At 39.6% G+C, this 17,728-nt stretch overlaps 1 protein-coding gene across 1 annotated transcript in view; it reads right to left on the minus strand.

Annotated features, from left to right (window-relative positions):
- Positions 1-14,770: 14,770 nt before the first annotated feature.
- The window catches only part of LOC136879427 (probable cytochrome P450 6a14), a 40,789-nt gene continuing 37,831 nt past the window's right edge, over positions 14,771-17,728 (minus strand). Inside the window, exon 5 of the mRNA XM_067153234.2 lies at positions 14,771-17,056. Coding sequence (XP_067009335.2) covers positions 16,890-17,056 — 167 coding nt within the window. The 3' untranslated portion in view covers positions 14,771-16,889. The remainder of the gene's footprint in view (positions 17,057-17,728) is intronic.

Here is a 17,728-nt window from a genome sequence, read left to right on the forward strand (position 1 = left end):
GAGGTGAATAGTAACACTCCGGAATTTTAATATCGGGAGACAAACCACGTGGGAATAAGTCACCCCAGGAACCATTAGGGGTGGGGGCGGGGGGCTTGAGATATGAAAATCATCAAAGTAGTGTGGAATACATACTTTTTGGGGTTACTGAGATGAATAGTGACACTCCAATTTTTTAAAGTCCAAGTTCAGACCCTTTGGCGTTGGGGCGAGAGGGGAGTGATATATACATGTAATCGAAAATTGTGTCGAATACGTAGTTTTCGGGGTCGCCAAAGTGAATAGCGACACTCCGGATTTTTAGTATCAGGAGACAAACCACGTGGGGATAAGACACCCCAGGAACCATTAAGGGCGGGGGGCAACGGGGGTCATATATAAAAATAAACGAAAATAGAGTCGAATCCATACTTTTCAGGGTCGCTTAGATGAACAGTGACATCCCGGGAAATTCTTAATTTCAAGTTCAGCCCCCTTTAGGGTGGGGGGCAAGGGGGTGATATATAAAAATAATCGTAATTAGTGTCGAATCCACAGTTTTTAGGGTCGCTGAGGTGAATAGTGGCACTCTGGACTTTTAAAGTCCAAATTAAGGCCCCTTTTGTAGTGAGTGGTTAGGAAGGGAGTTAGATATAAAATAATCGAAAATAATGTCACATCCATGGTTTTAGGTATCGATTAAATGAGGAGTGACACTCCGGTTGTCGTTTAAGTCCAAGTTGATCCCCAATTGCCAGGCGGGTGAGAAGGAGTCAAGAACAGAAAATATCCAAATGACCGAGATTAAGGATGTTTTTGTACGTTCCAGTATAACTGTCAGCAGAACTTAATGCAAATATTACCTAATACCTGAAAAAAAATACTAAGGGGGAAAGACACCCCTTGAAGCCTTAGATAAGGGTACGAAATGTAATTAAGACTGAAAATGCCCGATATTAGTGTTGAATCCATACGTTTCGGGACTACGGGAACAATTTCAAACAAACTTGGTCACTTATGACTTATTATCAGGAGACAAAGTGCGTGGAGGTATGACAACCCTAGCACACCTACGACGGGATGAGATGTAGAAATAATCGAAAATAGTGTCGAATCCATTCTTTTCGGGGTCGCTGAGATGAATAGTAACGCTCCAATTATTTTAGAAGTCAAAATTCTGCCTCCTTTCGCGTAGCGGTGAGAAAAAGTGAAAAACAAAATTTCGAAAATGACCGAGAGAATGGACGCATGTGTGTATACTGGACCTACTGTCTGGAGAAATATACCCTAGGGGTAAGAGACTCCTAGCCTCTAAAGTAGGGGCGAAATGTAAATATTAACCAAAATGACCGAAATTTGTGTCTAATCTATAGTTTTCGGGGTCGCTGAGATGAACTGTAACACTCTGGATGCCGTTTAAGATAAAGCTCAGTCCTACTCGGCAGGCGGATGAGAACTGGCAAAAAATTGAAAACGTCCAAAGGGACAGAGTTTAAGGATGTGTGTATGTTTTAGCATATCTCTCAATCAAACTTGGTATACACATGACTTACTATATAGAAAACATTACTGTGGAGGTCAGATACACCTAGCCCCCGCTGGTGTTGGGGAATGAGAGGGGCTGACGTGCAAAAATAAGGAAAATAACCAATATTAATGTCGAAATCCATTGTTTATGTGTCGCTGATACGACCTGTGACGCTGTGGATAGCGTTTAAGTCCACGTTCAGCCTCCATCGAGGCAGGAGCTGAGAAGGGCTTAAAAGTAAATAGTATAAAATGACCGAGATTAGTGTTTACTCGATAATTAAATAATCTAAAACTTGAAGTCAGATACATCTAAATAACTATAAAACTACATGATAAGTCGTAAAATCAACATCTCAAAAAGAATTCTATAAGCATTCACTTCACACTCAACTAACTGGTAATACAAATATTAAAAGTAAACATTCAAAAACTATCCGGGCAACGCCGGGTACTACAGCTAGTATAAATAAATAAATAAATAAATAAACAACAAGAGTACAACAAGCAATTCCATGGAGAGAAAGTATTAAAAGAAACATTACTAGATAATATCTAAGGCGTATGTCATGATGGGGTTCGTTTTTACGTAGACTTTTTTTATCCCTTAGCAGCATGTAAGTTACTAGGAATTGTCTGCCATTATTGTTGAATATAGGCTATTTGGAAGCTGGGAAATGTTAGAGTATCAAAGCGTATCTAGCAGGGAATAATATTCTTCCATGAGCAGAGGAAGTGTATACTCTCTGGCTTGACAGGCTGCATGCAGTGGCATTACTAAGGATGAAAATCACATATATCAGAATATTAATGAAAGTGTTAGTCCTTTAGCAAGCTGCTAAGTACAGAATGTATTGAGGGTTAGGGTAAGCCTTCACCTGCAATTATTGAAGTGATCATTTAATGACTTGATTTTATGATAACTCAAAGTTGGTTGAACCTAGAGACCTTTCAATGTCTAGTGATTCACCGGTAGATAATTTCGGAGGGAATGAAAGAGAAATTAAACAATTCGGCCCGATAGAACGGACGGACGGATTTGCCAAAGCTGTTTTTAGTAAACTATTTTAATATATAGAAGATTAAGATTAGAGGTAAAAATTGAATGTCGTATTTTTGTAGTTTTTCTTTCTATTTTTCTGTATTGTAACCTCTCTCGACTTCTACTTTATGTTTTACCTAACTTAGCCTTTCGGATTCCATTATATTTTGTAAATTATTTGCTTTTTTAACACATTTCTCAATTTGTAAGCGGATTAACCTGTACCATAAGCTAAATAAATAAATAAAATAGGACTGGAAAATGAAGACCATGGTCTTAGTTAAAGTACAGGCCCAGCATTAGTGTGACTACTCTTCTCACATACTTAAGCATATAAAATAAAATAGAATTAAAATGAAAAAATATTAACACACATTCATGAAACACAATACTCAATCGTCGGACTATGTACTCACCCTTAGTTCTTACGTGATTAGTTACACATACAATATTTGATGGGCGCCAGCTACAACTCAATGCAGCAATAATAGAATGAGATTCTTGAATATCTGTAGTTTGTGAGTTAATAAGCTTACTTAGACAGCATAACATATATATTCTAGGAAAAAGAGATTGTCGTTTTGTTTCCCCATTAAATTTGAGGTTATCTAATTCTACCATTGAAAAAACGATAAATTAATTTGATATTGAACAAAGTATATTCTTTAAATCATGTCTAAAAATAGTAAGACCTGCTGCGATAAAACAGATGAGAATACAAAATTATGACATTACAACTTGAAGAAACTAGGCATTAAATTTGAATTCCCCTTGACCAGACATTTAAAAGTTCTACAAGAAATGTATCCCTCACTGGTTCACTTTAAAGTACCTTGAACACTTCGAGGGTTATTACGACGTATCTCTTTGAGTTGGTATCAGCTATAGGTGTACTGTATCTAGCCTAATGTGGTGATTTATCCTTTTAGTTTCACAGACGAGATATATCATGGCTTGAAATTATACTTACAATTCCCAATCAACTTTACAAGTAATTCACTGATAACTGTTAGTCTGAATGCCGACGATTCAATATTCGGGTGTCATCGAACTGATACAAGAAATCAACCGAACAGATATACGTAACACACTAGGAACATATAATCCATTTGGTCACTGACGATTACATATTTATATCACTGCTCCTCGTTAGTCTCCTTCCAATTGACTTCATGGCAAGTCTCTCCACTCATCTCCTTCACTGACCATCTGTGGCCTCTCACTCCAAGACATTTTATAAGACACTGGTCCTAGTATATATAGCCATTAGTTGACACCCACACGTAATCTCTAAAAATAGCGATGAAAAAGCCTAAGGCGGCTGTAGGTGTTTACTAAAAATGATGTCATCGCTAAAAGCACACAATGACAGAGCGATGAATCGACAGTTACGCTAGCAGTATTGCACCATATGTTCCAATGTCAAAAGTTATTTCACACAATACACATCCATATCTGATATTATGCAGCAACTCTTACTTTACATGTTTTAATGCTAATCTACACACACATATATACATATATACATAACAATTTAACTACAATCACGCAAGCAATAATCAAATACTACATAGCGAAATCAGATTACAGAATAGAATTAAATAATAATAATAATAATAATAATAATAATAATAATAATAATAATAATAATAATAATAATAATAATAATAATAATAATCATAATAATAATAATAATAATAATAATAATAATACAGATACAATAATAATAATAATAATAATAATAATAATAATAATAATAATAATACAGATATAATCTTGTAACGGGATTTGAACCGTTAAATTAAACAGGTGTGAAAATGGGAAACTATGGAAAACCTTGACGGTTGCTGATGGTAGGATTCAAATCTACTATTTTCCGCATGTAAGAATAAATGTACTTTGCTGAAAAACGACCGATATACACAACAGAGCCAGAACAGGAAGTTATTGATAGAGGACAGGTTACTGACTATACACTCAAATCCGGTTCTAAGCTCCGGATACGGGTTGCATTTATTAATTACGACAGTTGATTTTTAGGACTGTATCAACATGTACAATTTGTATCCGGGAAGTTGCCTAATAAATAATAATAAAACGTTTTCCTTTGCGAAAAGCTAATGATCATGAATATGCCTTTCAATAAATGAAACTAAAATACTATAACGAACGATTTATTTCCATCAATGTTATATCAAGGAGAACTGAAGCTCTACGTTAACTTGTAGTCACAGCATCTTTGGCGACCAAAGGCTACAACAACGACTAACGACTAATGTGACGTCACTTCCACCCCCCGCCCATAAGACATATTCACGTTAATAATAATAATAATTCTACCGGTTGGTACACCCCAACCCCGCAAATTTAAATTGTGCGCCTAAAAAGTATCCCCTACAGGAGAAACTCTGAACTTTAAAATCTGTATTAAATCAAAGGTTTCTTAGAAGATGTCACTACTGTAAATTTTGAAGTGTTCTGAACTGTGTCTATTTCGATTTGTGTTTGTTTGCTCTGTGGCAAGAAGTGTGGACATTCTCTTCTAGATGTCACTACATAAAAACTATAACTGTGCACCCTGGTGCGAAGTGAACGAACTGTTTTTGAAGAAATTTAGTATCCATAAGTTTGTTCTTTGTTAAATTTCTTTCTTTCATTTTTTGGGTTGGCAATATTGATCTCTGTTTCCGCCAGTTTTAAATTCAGCCAATCCTAAATTTTCTAAATTAATTTTCCACCAATCCTAGATTTCATCTTCAGTTTTGACATGTAATCTTTAGTAGCCGACCAATAAAAGGTATTGGGCGGGACTGTTTTATTCACGAAAGGTCTCAAACTTTCCCCGAGCATATAAAACTGCTGAGGTTCATGGCTCGTCGCCACTTCATCGACAACTTGCTTAGTGTGTAATTATGTAGCAGGGGGTGGGAAGCGCCTCTTTCTTCGGGCAGCAGTTCATCAACAAGGTAATGGCCGTTTAAGAACTTTATTTCTTGCTAGCTCAGCAGTTTTAACCCGCGGGGGAAGGTTCGAATCCTTTTCAATGTAAACCTTACTATATTCATGTAAATTAACCGCAATTTGGGATAGAGAGTGCTTAACCCTCTCGAGCTCCCACTCATGTTGTTTTGAGGTGACTATGTTTTCATAACCGATTTTCTTCTCTTCTTAATGTAATAAATTATTTTTCTACGAGTCACCTCCCTAGTATGGGATTAGCCCCTGTATAACTGGCCGAGCGCCACCTAGGTTTTAAGAAGTTTAATGTAGGAGTGCAAGCTACGCCTCCAGTCAATTTGTTTTTTTGGGCCATTTAATTAACCCAAAGTTTTGTTTCCTTCATGTGAAGGCCCTGTAGGTTGGGTACAAGATGCCCCTGTTTCACTGTATGTGTGCCTTGAGGGCAGTTAGGAGTGAAGTTTGTTGTGGCCTTTGATAGGCTTGTAAACTTGAGAGCGGGACTGCTCTTTCCAAATTTGATCTCTGCGTGCCTCTAGGAGGCTTGACATTCTAATTAGGGGCAATTGCTCCTTGGTATGAAGGGGTTTTCTGCCCTTTGGTTGTGAGCTGAGGGCTCAAGGAATGTAAAACGGGGCTCGAAGCCCCAAAACTTGTAACGACTGTAATCTATAATTTCTTAATTTGTTGATTTGCTACTTGGTACTTGTTACACTTTTGTTATTTGTTGTCATTGGTTGATTTTGAAAAGAAAATATAACCTTTGTTAAAGTTTTAAATTAACTTTAATTTGGTAGTTGAGACCTATTCCAGCCCGCACCTTCTTTCACCTCTGCTGTTCCGCAGATACCTAGGAACAACAACAACAATAATAATAATAATAATAATAATAATAATAATAATAATAATAATAATAATAATAATAATAATAATAATAATAATAATTCTGTAGTCAGGGTCATCCCGTGGGTGGGGAAAGTGTGGCGATCACATTAGGCCTCGCGCCATAGGACGAAAGAGTTAGTCCCTTCAGGAAGAGTACCAATAATATATTATTTATACTTCATTCTTTCGATTCTATATGTTTAGAGATGAAGAGATCATTCTGTAATACATAAATAAATACACAGATAAATAAATAAATAAATAAATAAATAAATAAATAAATAAATAAATAAATAAATAAATAAATAAATAAATAAATAAATAAATAAATAACACAATTCACTGAAATATCCACAATTTGACGCCGAAGTTCACCAAAATGGATTCCTCGAATTTAGATAAGGACTCTCCCAGGGAGTATATAAGGAGCTGTCAATGAAAACTGAACGCCCGCTACAAAAGTAATTACCAAAAGCGTTAACATATTTATCTTCCTGGGTGTTGAGACGATCTATTCCAATTTTGTAGAGAGAGATAGGTCTCTGACGGATCCACAATCGCACCTACTCTTGCAGTTCCTCGTCCGGATAAAACCGACATCCGCGCATGTCTTTCTTCAGGTCGTCAAAAACGTGAACCACAAGGTGAAAGGTCCGGGGTGTACGGAGGATGTTGAAGTGTTTCCTAACCAAATCGCTGAAGCCTTCGCCAGACTGGAAGTGTGGGGGAGAACATTATCATGCAACAGGGCGTTTTGACATTTTGGCGCGTCGCAGTTTTTGCGAAGTGTCTTCATGGCGCTGCGCATTGATTGTGGTTCCACGCTCGAGGAAGTCGACAAGCAGAGAGACCCTGTAGTCAGTGAAGAAGGTCATTGTGACTTTGTCTGAACAACTTTGGATTACTTTGACGGGGGAGAATTGCGATGTTTCCATTGTTTGCTTTGCCGTTTGCTGTTGGGCTCGAAATGGTGGCACCATGTTTCGTTCCCTGTGACGATACGGGTCAGAAACGCATACCCTCCCTCGTGGTACCGCTGCAGATGACTGTGACATGACGCCATTCTGTCAATGAGGTTTATAATTACTTTGATCTTAGATTCTAGCTTTTGGCGTTTTCAATGAAATAAGTCCCTTTGTCTCACAAATTAAATTATTAGACTTTTATTAATTTCGTGTGGCTGTTTTTAGCCGAGTGCAGCCCTTGTAAGGCAGACACTCCGATGAGGGTGGGCGGCATCTGCCATGTGTAGGTATGTGTGGTGTGTGAGTTGCAGGGATGTTGGGGACAGCACAAACACCCAGCCCCCGGGCCATGGGAATTAACCAATTAAGGTTGAAATCCCCGACCCGGCCGGGAATCGAACCCGGGACCCTCTGAACCGCAGGCCAGTACGCTGACCATTCAGCCAACGAGTTGGACATTATTAGACTAATAACATTAACATTTGAACTGTGTTAAGAATACTTACTTTGACCCTCTGGAGTTTTGGTTACGCGAATGTTGAATTTTACGGCCGTTTACGTAGACTGAAATTAAAACTGAGTTATATAACTTACATTGAATTGTTAAAAAGAAATCTGCACCATGAGATACGGTTTTGGATATCTGATAATTTTAAGGAATATCATCATGAAGAAGAGAGGAAGGTTACCTGAGGTACAGGAGCATACCTTTTGATTTGATAAAAAAACGAGCGTTAGTCAAGGAAGACTACGTTAGAATGGTAATTTATACTGGCACAGCTTATAGAAAACCACGCCAGTGTTAAGTGGGGCTCTTGTTAATCATATACTTCTCACACCGAAAGGGATATCTCAATACATTAGAATGCTAGCCAGTGAGTTGAGGCAGATAGATTCAAATACCTTGCCTGTCATCTTTCAGGGGTGGTTTCCATTTCATACACTCTCAAAATCCAAAATCTTACCATCGTTTTCCAATCTTGGTCCAAATTAATGAAAGTATAAAACGAGAAAAAAATCATAAGTCCTGCAAATGGAATTAGCACCAGCAGCAGCAACAATAACAACAACAACAAGTCATGAGTAGTGTACTTTTGGGAAGTATACAGCATAGACACGGTGTATTAAAACTCGGCATTTGTAAACCGATAGCTACAGCGCACGCCGGAGGAGACTTTATATTCAGAAAGGAGTAGTGATGAGGGCGGAAGGTGGAGAAAGCAATGACTAGGCCGAGCTTGATGTGAAAGTAACGTGCTCACGTCTCACGAAATCTAATTTATCACTAACCGGCCGTGAACTTCCTCATGAAAAACTCGATTAAGGAGAAGGATATCCTCCAGTAAGCGACACTTTTACGAAGCGGTAAAAATCAATACACACAGACATCGCAGGTCAAAGTAAATACAATTGATGACTGAACGGAAAGGTCACGAAGATATGAGGACTAATTAGAGCTCATACATTTTTGAGCAGAGGCTCCGGGGCTCGGGATGCAGCGCACCGGTCTCTCACTGCTGGGCGTCCGTGGTTCAAATCCCGGTCACTCCATGTGAGATTTGTGCTGGACAAAGCGGAGGCGGACAGGTTTTTCTCCGGGTACTCCGATATCCTCTGTCACGTTTTATTCAAGCAACATTCTCCAATATCATTTTATTTAATCTGTTGGTCATTAATCATCGCCCCAGAAGAGTTCAACAGGCTTCGGCAGCCGGCACAATTCCTATTTTCACCGCTTGATTGGGAATTCATTCATTCAATTTCTGATCGGGTCGAACAGCTGGAACCAGGCTGTGGATTTTCATTTCCACATTTCTAGTAGGTCGATAATACCGTATTTCCGTTTAATGTCATTTCTGTGAGGCATAAAACCTAAAATTGTACAGAAAATCCTGGCAAATAAGGTCACCTAAGTAAAGAATATTTCAAGTGTAGTTGACTTAGTCGAAAAAGTGTCAGTTATTAACATTACTCTTAGTACGTGATCAACTGATCATCAAGCACCGACCTTTCTATAGCAAGAAAGCTGTGATTACGAGTACCTGATCAGCGTCCTCTGACCAACCTGGGAGTGCATATATTAACCTGCCAGCGTTAAGGTTTGGATTAGGCGCCTTGCTTGATGATCACGTACCCGATAACAGGGTAATACGGATAAGAAAGAATAACTAACTTCTTTTCAATGTCACCTTCCCATATTTATGTGTGGTTTGCGCAGCACCCCTTCCTATCACCGCGCCTTGGCGTAATAGATGAATGGCATCACCACTAGCTTCTCACTAAGGCTGCCACGGTTCGAATCCAAGCCATGGCTTGTGGAATACTTGAAATGAAAATTTGCATCCCTATGGTTCGGTTTGGACATAAAATACCTGAAGTTCCGGTGCTTTGATTACATAAAACTACAAGCAATTATCTTAAATTTGATCAAGTAACAGTGACTTGCGATGCTAGCACCACCAGCCCGTATCTGTACTGGTATGGTGTGATTAGAATGGACTTGGAAATCATTTGTTACAGCACATTTTGGCACAATGAGGAATATAACAGGAAGCTCTGTCTCTCGTCAGTTCACTAGTATTTCAGTGAGTCACTCTCTTTCTATGACTGCTGGTAATGGAACTGTTAGAAATCTAAACAACCTGTAGGCTGGGAATTGTACTCCCACTACGTCTGTATACACATAGGGAATGAGGCAGGAAGGGTCAATGACGTAACTATATTGAAACACCGAATTTCCTGGGATTTACATAGTTAAGTCAAACTGGGCGTGTTAACGGTATAGGTGGGTATCCCATGCCCTGTTAGTAAAGAAAAATTACTGACCACCCTTTACCAAGAAAACTGTGATTGTGTGTGCCTGATCAGTGAACTCTTGTCCAAGCGAGGAGCGAGGGCATAGACTAAGCAGCTGGCGTCAAAGTTTCATAAACTATGTAGTTACAGAAACCTTAGATATGTGATAGCTACTGTGTATGCATTGGTTCCAACAAATATTTGTCCGTAACTGAACGACTTTACAGCTTAAGTACGTCATAATATACCGGATGACCCGCCCGCCCCTTGCGATCCAGTTTCAGCAACCAGTCACGTTTACTACAGTTCTGATAAACATCAGTTCCTCTCCTTAATTCTGGGTAATATAACGATATGTGGGGTTACTCGCTAGAAGACAGCAGGAACTGTCAGCGCCACTATTAATTCATTATGGGTACGCCGAATGAAATGAACCTCCAAAACGAGTACAGGTACGAAGAACACTTACGTTACAATAGGCGATGCACACACAGACCGGAATAGTACTGTATAGGCTGGGAACTGCCCTTTATTTCCCAAGCCTCACAATAGCTTACTTGGCAGGACGGTTAGCGTATGCTAGTGATCAGGATTCGAGTTCACGGAGATTCGAATCCCGCGAAAGTAATGTTCCTTTTACCACCAATTGCCTGGAATGTGACAAGGTTGCATACTTAACTGTGTCCACAACACTGAAAGGGACTGAAACCTTGCTTGCCTGTAACTAGCCACTTGCGGGCTTGAGACGTGATCAAGGTCGAAGCATCGCTTACCGGGCATTAGCTACGATGTCGAGCGGGAATCAGCTATCTGTTTACTTCCGCTGTTTAATGTGCAGTGCTACCAAGACACAACAAGTTGAATTAATTAGTCTACGCAGTACTTACCTTGTTATAGGCGATGTTGGTAATAAAATCCGTCTGGTGCGACAAAGTTCTGACATAGTTCAATAAAATTATCGTTCACACGGGTAAAAGTTCTTGTTCGGTATTTTTACCATTTTCTGTTGTTATATTCTCCTTCAGTTCGTCTATGTTGTGCGTACTGTTCCTATAAACATTACTTTTTAGTGTTCCCCACAAATAGAAATCACGCACTGTGAGATCGGGGGAACGTGGTGGCCATAGAACCTGAAGAATGATCCTTTCTCTAAACACGTCAATTAATTCGTTCATGGATTAATGGGCTGTTGCTGAATCTTGTTGGAAAAACCCATAACATCTCTCCTTATCTGATAGTGATAACATTAGGAAAAATGGTGCGGGTATTCGAGTGCGATATCTCTGTGCATTTATTGTATCCTGAAAAATATGGGCCCAATAATTCGCTTCGCTGTAGGCCTAACGTAATGCAATGGAACCTCATAAATTAAATGAGGATTATGTGTACTTCTATAGCCTCCGTGGCTCAGACGGCAGCGCATCGGCCTATCACCATTGGATACCGTGGTTCAAATCCCGGTCACTCCATGTGAGATTTGTGCTGGACAAAGCGGAGGCGGGACAGGGTTTTCTCCGGGTACCCGGTTTTCCCTGTCATTTTTCATTCCAGCAACACTCTCCATTCTCATTTCATAGCATCTATCAGTCATTAATAAATCACTTTGGGAGTGCGACCCCATCGTACTAATAGCCTATATATGATTCATTCATTTCACTCCTGACCCGGACAATGACTGGAAAACAGGTTGTAGGTTTTCATTTTCATGTGTGTACTTCAATACCGATTGTTCTGTGAGGCAACATATCCTAGTAGATGAAACCGGTGGGCTGAATGGCTCAGACGGTTGAGGCGCTGGCCTTCTAACACCAACTTGGCAGGTTCGATCCTGGCTCAGTCCGGTGGTATTTGAAGGTACTCAAATACGTCAGCCTTGTGCCGGTAGATTTACTGGCATGTAACAGAACTCCTGCGTGACTAAATTGCGGTACCTCGGCGTCTCCGAAAACCGTAAAAGAGTAGTTAGTTGGACGTAAAGCCAATAACATTGATCGTAGATGAAACCACGCCTCATCAGAAAAAAATATTAAATGAGGATCCACTCTATCGTCCACAATACTTTGTAACATCCAATTATAAAAATGAACTCGTTTTTTATCGACTCTATGCTTTGAATCATACACCATATGCACTCTGTATGGTTTTAATTTTTTTAAGTCGGGAGGCAGAAAAACGGTTGTTTTGAAACACTAACTTCCTGTGAAACACGTCTTAGAGATTTATTCGGAGAGCGTGTGAATAATGCACTGATTTCACCAATTTTGTCCTTTGTCAATACTATTCGTTTTCGCTTAAAAAATGAAGCATTTAGCGATCTTCTAGTCCTCAGTTTGTTAACAAGTCGTCTAACATTTTCTCTACCTGGAATTGGAGCACACGGATATTTCACTGCAAATTGTCTGCGCACCTCTCTACATGACTCTGATTTTACATATGTATCATAAATAAAAACTCTCTGTTCAAGCGGGTATTTAGCCTGTTGAATTTCTCAACATTGCGTTACATACTCGCTGCACAGCTGGCTGGCTTACAACTGCCGCCTACTCGACCTTGACTGGCGCTTCTCAAGCCCGCCCGTGGCTAGCGAGGTTTCTCCCGGCCCCATCCGTAAGCAAACGAGTGAAACCGATGGGTATGCAATACCCGCATAACAGACGTCCGGCTGATGTTCGTCTCCGTTCCAATGACCCATGTGTTAGTGTGAGGGTTATGCTGGATAGAGTCTAACACAACCTATTCATTTTGAGCAGACCCTACGGGATGATGTCCCTAACAGAACGTGTCCTTCCCAGGGACGCAGTTTCACGCAGACTTCTTTCCCCACTCCGAAATGTCTGCCTGCCGGTTGTCGTCTATCCGGATAGTGTCTTTGAAACAGGCACTGTTCCTGATATGCATTCTCTCTGACTTGTCTGTAGATGTGTAATGTATCTACACACTCGTCACTAGAATACATTACGAAGGAATGAATAAGCGTTTTGGTGTGTTTTGTGACCCGCCTCGAAGGGGGGAGTTCACGGAGCTGTATATCTACCTGCCGTCGCATGTTCTTATCGTTATTGAAGCTTGAAACACGTGCGACGTAGCTAAAGGGAATATTGGTTGCCTGTATCCTACCCACAGACCATCATCTAGGCCTACTCATCTTCACCGAATCCAATTCCATACGTTGTGCTACGATACCAACGAACATTTTCAGGGACACATAAATTAGTCTGTGGAAACTATTAAGTATGTAACCTTGTCACATCCCAGGCATTTGGCGGTAAAAGTAACATTACTTTCGAGGGATCCGGGACTCCCATCCTTGAGTCCTGTCCGCTACCAGATCTTCGACCGCGCCCCATCGAAGTGAACTGTTGTGAGGCATGGCATGCAGCGGGCAGTTCCCATCATCTGCAGTACCTGTTCCTAATTTGTGTGTGTGCACGTTCTGTTGAGGCGTACGTGTTCTTCGTACCTGTACTCGTTTTGCGGGTTCATTTTCGTACTCATAATGAATTACTAATGGCGTCTAGGATTCCTTCTGTCTTCTAGCCCGTAACCATACATCTCGTTATCCCGGATTACGGAGAGGAATTAGTGTTTTCAGAATTGTAATAAACGCGATGGGTTGCATAAAACTAGATCGCAAGGGGCGGGCGGTCCATCCGGTAAAATTCTATGACGGAACTTCAATCACATATTTGATGTAACAACGCCACAGTATTTATGAAAACTGCGCTTTTCATTACATTTCTTGCTTTAGTAACAACAACAACAACAACAACAACAACATATATGTATATGTAGCTTCCGTCCTCCAAAATGTAATCGTTCGCGCGCAGGAACACGTACCGTACGCCCAGGCCATTCCAACTCAGCGTTTGAGGGTTAGGGAGCCTTGAAGCTTCTGTATGTCTGATCAGCACTGATCTTCTATTACTCTCTGACACTACGCCTATGGTGACGTAAAAGCGAACGCACTCGATTGGTGACCTTGATATCTTTTATCGACATTACGAACCATATGAGTGGTTTTTCTTTGCAAGGCAAAAATATGTTAATTTGTGCTAAATGGGCAAAATGCGTGATTTTAAGACGGAACAGTATGTAACTAGGTAGGTAATGCAGCTTAGAAAAGTACAGAAATATTTCAATAAGTTAATAAGGTGACGGTTCAATACTACTACAATCATTAACTGTTAGTACTTGTTCATAATAATATACCAACTCTCAATCATTCTGACAAGTTTACGCAACGTAAACAACATTGTACATATATGCGCATGATTTAAAGTGATTTGATAGAATTTGAGGATGTCCTTGTAGAACGAAACATGACATTCCTTTTTAATAATGCGTGTTTTTAGAGGTATGTTATAGTGTTATAATGAGTGTATTCGACGGACTGAAAAGCTTTTAAGTTACATGACTAAGTCGACACTGGAAAATATAGCTTCTTTCTGCACAAATTATTCAGCCCGTCGCGAACTGTAGGTGTTTCGAAGCCATGGTTGCTTACAGTACTTACAAATCTTTTGCCCTGTAAATTGCATGCATACATCAATACAGACACAACTTTCAAGTTATCAACAGAAATGATTCACGGTAGAAATTCATGAGTTTTTATCTCAGTATCACAATTTATTGAAACTATTAAATCGTCCAAATAATTGTACATGTTAAAAATTACTCCTATACACAAGACACATTAGAAACGTTTTTCAGAGACGGAAATTGACTGACCGAGCTGGATAGCTGCAGTCGCTTAAGTGCGGCCAGTATGCAGTATTCGGGAGATAGTGGTTTCGAACCGCACTGTCGGCAGCCCTGAAGATGGTTTTCCGCGATTTCCCATTTTCACACCAGGCAAATGCTGGGGCTGTACCTTAATTAAGGCCACGGCCGCTTCCTTCCCATTTCTAGCCCTTTGCTGTCCCATCGTCGCCATAAGACCTATCTGTGTCGGAGCGACGTAAAGCTACTTGCAAAAAAGGAAAGGAAATTGACTGTATTATAAATATGAAGATCATAAAGGAAAATAATAGTTCTTTAGCAATGTCTTATTTCATGCTCTTTCGAAGACATTTTAATATAAAAAATTCCGTTACTGGGGAATATTGATGATGGAACGCTATGTTTTAAGGGCAGTACTCACACTTTACTTCTGTTTACTGGTCCTTAGCTCAGGGACAGTTCTGTGTCAAAAATGTCATTAAGATAGTTACGTATTTGGTATTGGTACCCAGGGGTCAAACCATAGACCGTTCGAATTGTTCCCTGGTGAATTTTAAACAATATGCCGATGTTCTGTATTTCTATTAAATTCGGTGCTCCAGCCTAAGAAATGTGCTACAACTTTGAACTGTTCATAAATTTGAAAATCCAAAGTTGATTTCTGTTCTATTCTTTCTACGACACCAGACAACATTTAAAGAGGAGCTACAAGGAAAACATTCTTAGCGTTCATCTTTGAAAGTATTAGTTATTTAAAATTACTATTTCTTGCCACCTCCAAATCGGAGGAAACACCACACATGTTCAGTCTTAACACAGGGAATCAATCAATCAATCAATCAATCAATCAATCAATCAATCAATCAATCAATCAATCAATCAATCAATCAATCAATCAATCAATCAATCAATCAATCAATACTGATCTGCATTTAGGGCAGTCTCCCAGGTGGCTGTGACCATATGATCTAACAACATATAAGGAACACATCTTGCAGTCATTATAATTTTAGTTGAATTATACTTGCTGTTCCAGAACGATGTCAATTATAGTATAAAATGTGCAAGAAGTTAATCCTCGGTTAAAATTTCACTTTCTTTTTTTGCTAATTGCTTTACGTCGCGCCGACACAGATAGGTCTTATGGCGACGATAGGTTAGGAAAGACCAAGGAATGGGAAGGAAGTGGCCGTGGCCTTAATTAAGGTATAGCCCCAGCATTTGCCTGGTGTGAAAATGGGAAACCACGGAATACCATTTTCAGGGCTGCCGATAGTGGGGTTCAAACCCTCTATCTCCCGATTGCTGGTTACTGGCCGCACTTAAGCGACTGCAGCTGTCGAGCTCAGAAAAAAAATTTCACTTGGGATCCACTGAAATGTAACGAAGACTCCAAAGATGACGCTGTCTTTCAAGACCTTCAGTGAGTGCAAAATAATTGTTGCTGTCATAATTTGTTTGAATCATTCAGAATACAGTGACATTGTGTGTTTAAATACAATAATACAATACAATACAATACAATACAATACAATACAATAATATCCCTTGGGATGGTAGTTTAGACATCATGATATATTTCGGAATTTTTATCAAGATAAATTTCTACTAGAGTTGATCGCAGCACGTCTCTAACAAGCACCGTTAACTTCATCGAAATGAGTACCTAATTGTGTGGAAAATTGTACATGTCACATTATACCATTTGTATAAATTACCATGCAAATTATTTAATACAAAATATTGATTCGTAATTTGTAATGTTCATATAGCTATCAACTAAATGCTTAATCCAATTACTGAATAAGAGATTGATTAGGATCAACTTTATTTTGCAAGTTTATACCACTTCAGTATTGTAATATTTACAAAAGGGCTCACATTCACAACACAGATCTTCATATGGTAGCCTTCTATTGGCAGCACAAGACAAAATCTTCTGAAAAAGATCATACTTGTTGTATCTTTACCGAAAATAAATGTATAGTTATGAAATTAATATTCGTTGGTAAGGGAAGTTAATTTCTCCTTCGTATCTTCAGCCAATTTCCATCAATGGGAGAAGTGACAATTGTTTTGGGATCTATCCTCACAGGTATGACGGTTTTACTGCACACTGAGAACTCGTACATGGAGAGTAGAGATACAAGTCCAATTTTTGTCTGTAGTATGCCGAACCGCATTCCTAAAAATCACAATAAAAATATTAGGAAATCAGAAAATAAAACAAACTATTTCAATAAAGACTAAACAAACTTTCCTCGGTTTCTACGATGTGATGTATAAAAATATTAGAGTTTTGTTTTACAGCGTGTCCGGCTTGAAAATATAATAAAATAGTAATTGAGAAGTAAAAGAGATAATTATTGGCGGTTTGGTTCTCAAGTAGAGAGACTGAAAATGTTTCTTAACTTACTTAATACACCTCTATATGTGCATCATTTTACCCGATGGCCTCGGGTTCGATTTCCAGCCAGGTCAGGGATTTTTACCTGGACCTGTGGGCTGGTTTGAGGTCCACTTAGCCTATGTGATTATAATTGAGGGGCTATCTGACGGTGAGATAGCGGCCCCGGTCTAGAAAGCTAAGAATAACGGCCGAGAGGATTCGTCGTGCTGACCACACGACACCTCGTAATCTGCAGGCCTTCGGACAGAGCAGCGGTCACTTGGTAGGCCAAGGCACTTCAAGGGCTGTTGTGCCATGGGGTTTAGTTTGGTTTATGTGCATCATTAGCGATGCCACATACGCCGAATGTATATTGCAGTTCCTCCCGACCCCACCTGTCAGCGTGCTCGGTGTTGTGGTCCGATATGGAAAGCGATCTGCCAGTTTCCCGAAGGCGTCCGTGCCATT

The sequence above is a fragment of the Anabrus simplex genome, chromosome 1 (assembly GCF_040414725.1).
Source record: "Anabrus simplex isolate iqAnaSimp1 chromosome 1, ASM4041472v1, whole genome shotgun sequence".
Lineage (NCBI taxonomy): Eukaryota > Metazoa > Arthropoda > Insecta > Orthoptera > Tettigoniidae > Anabrus > Anabrus simplex.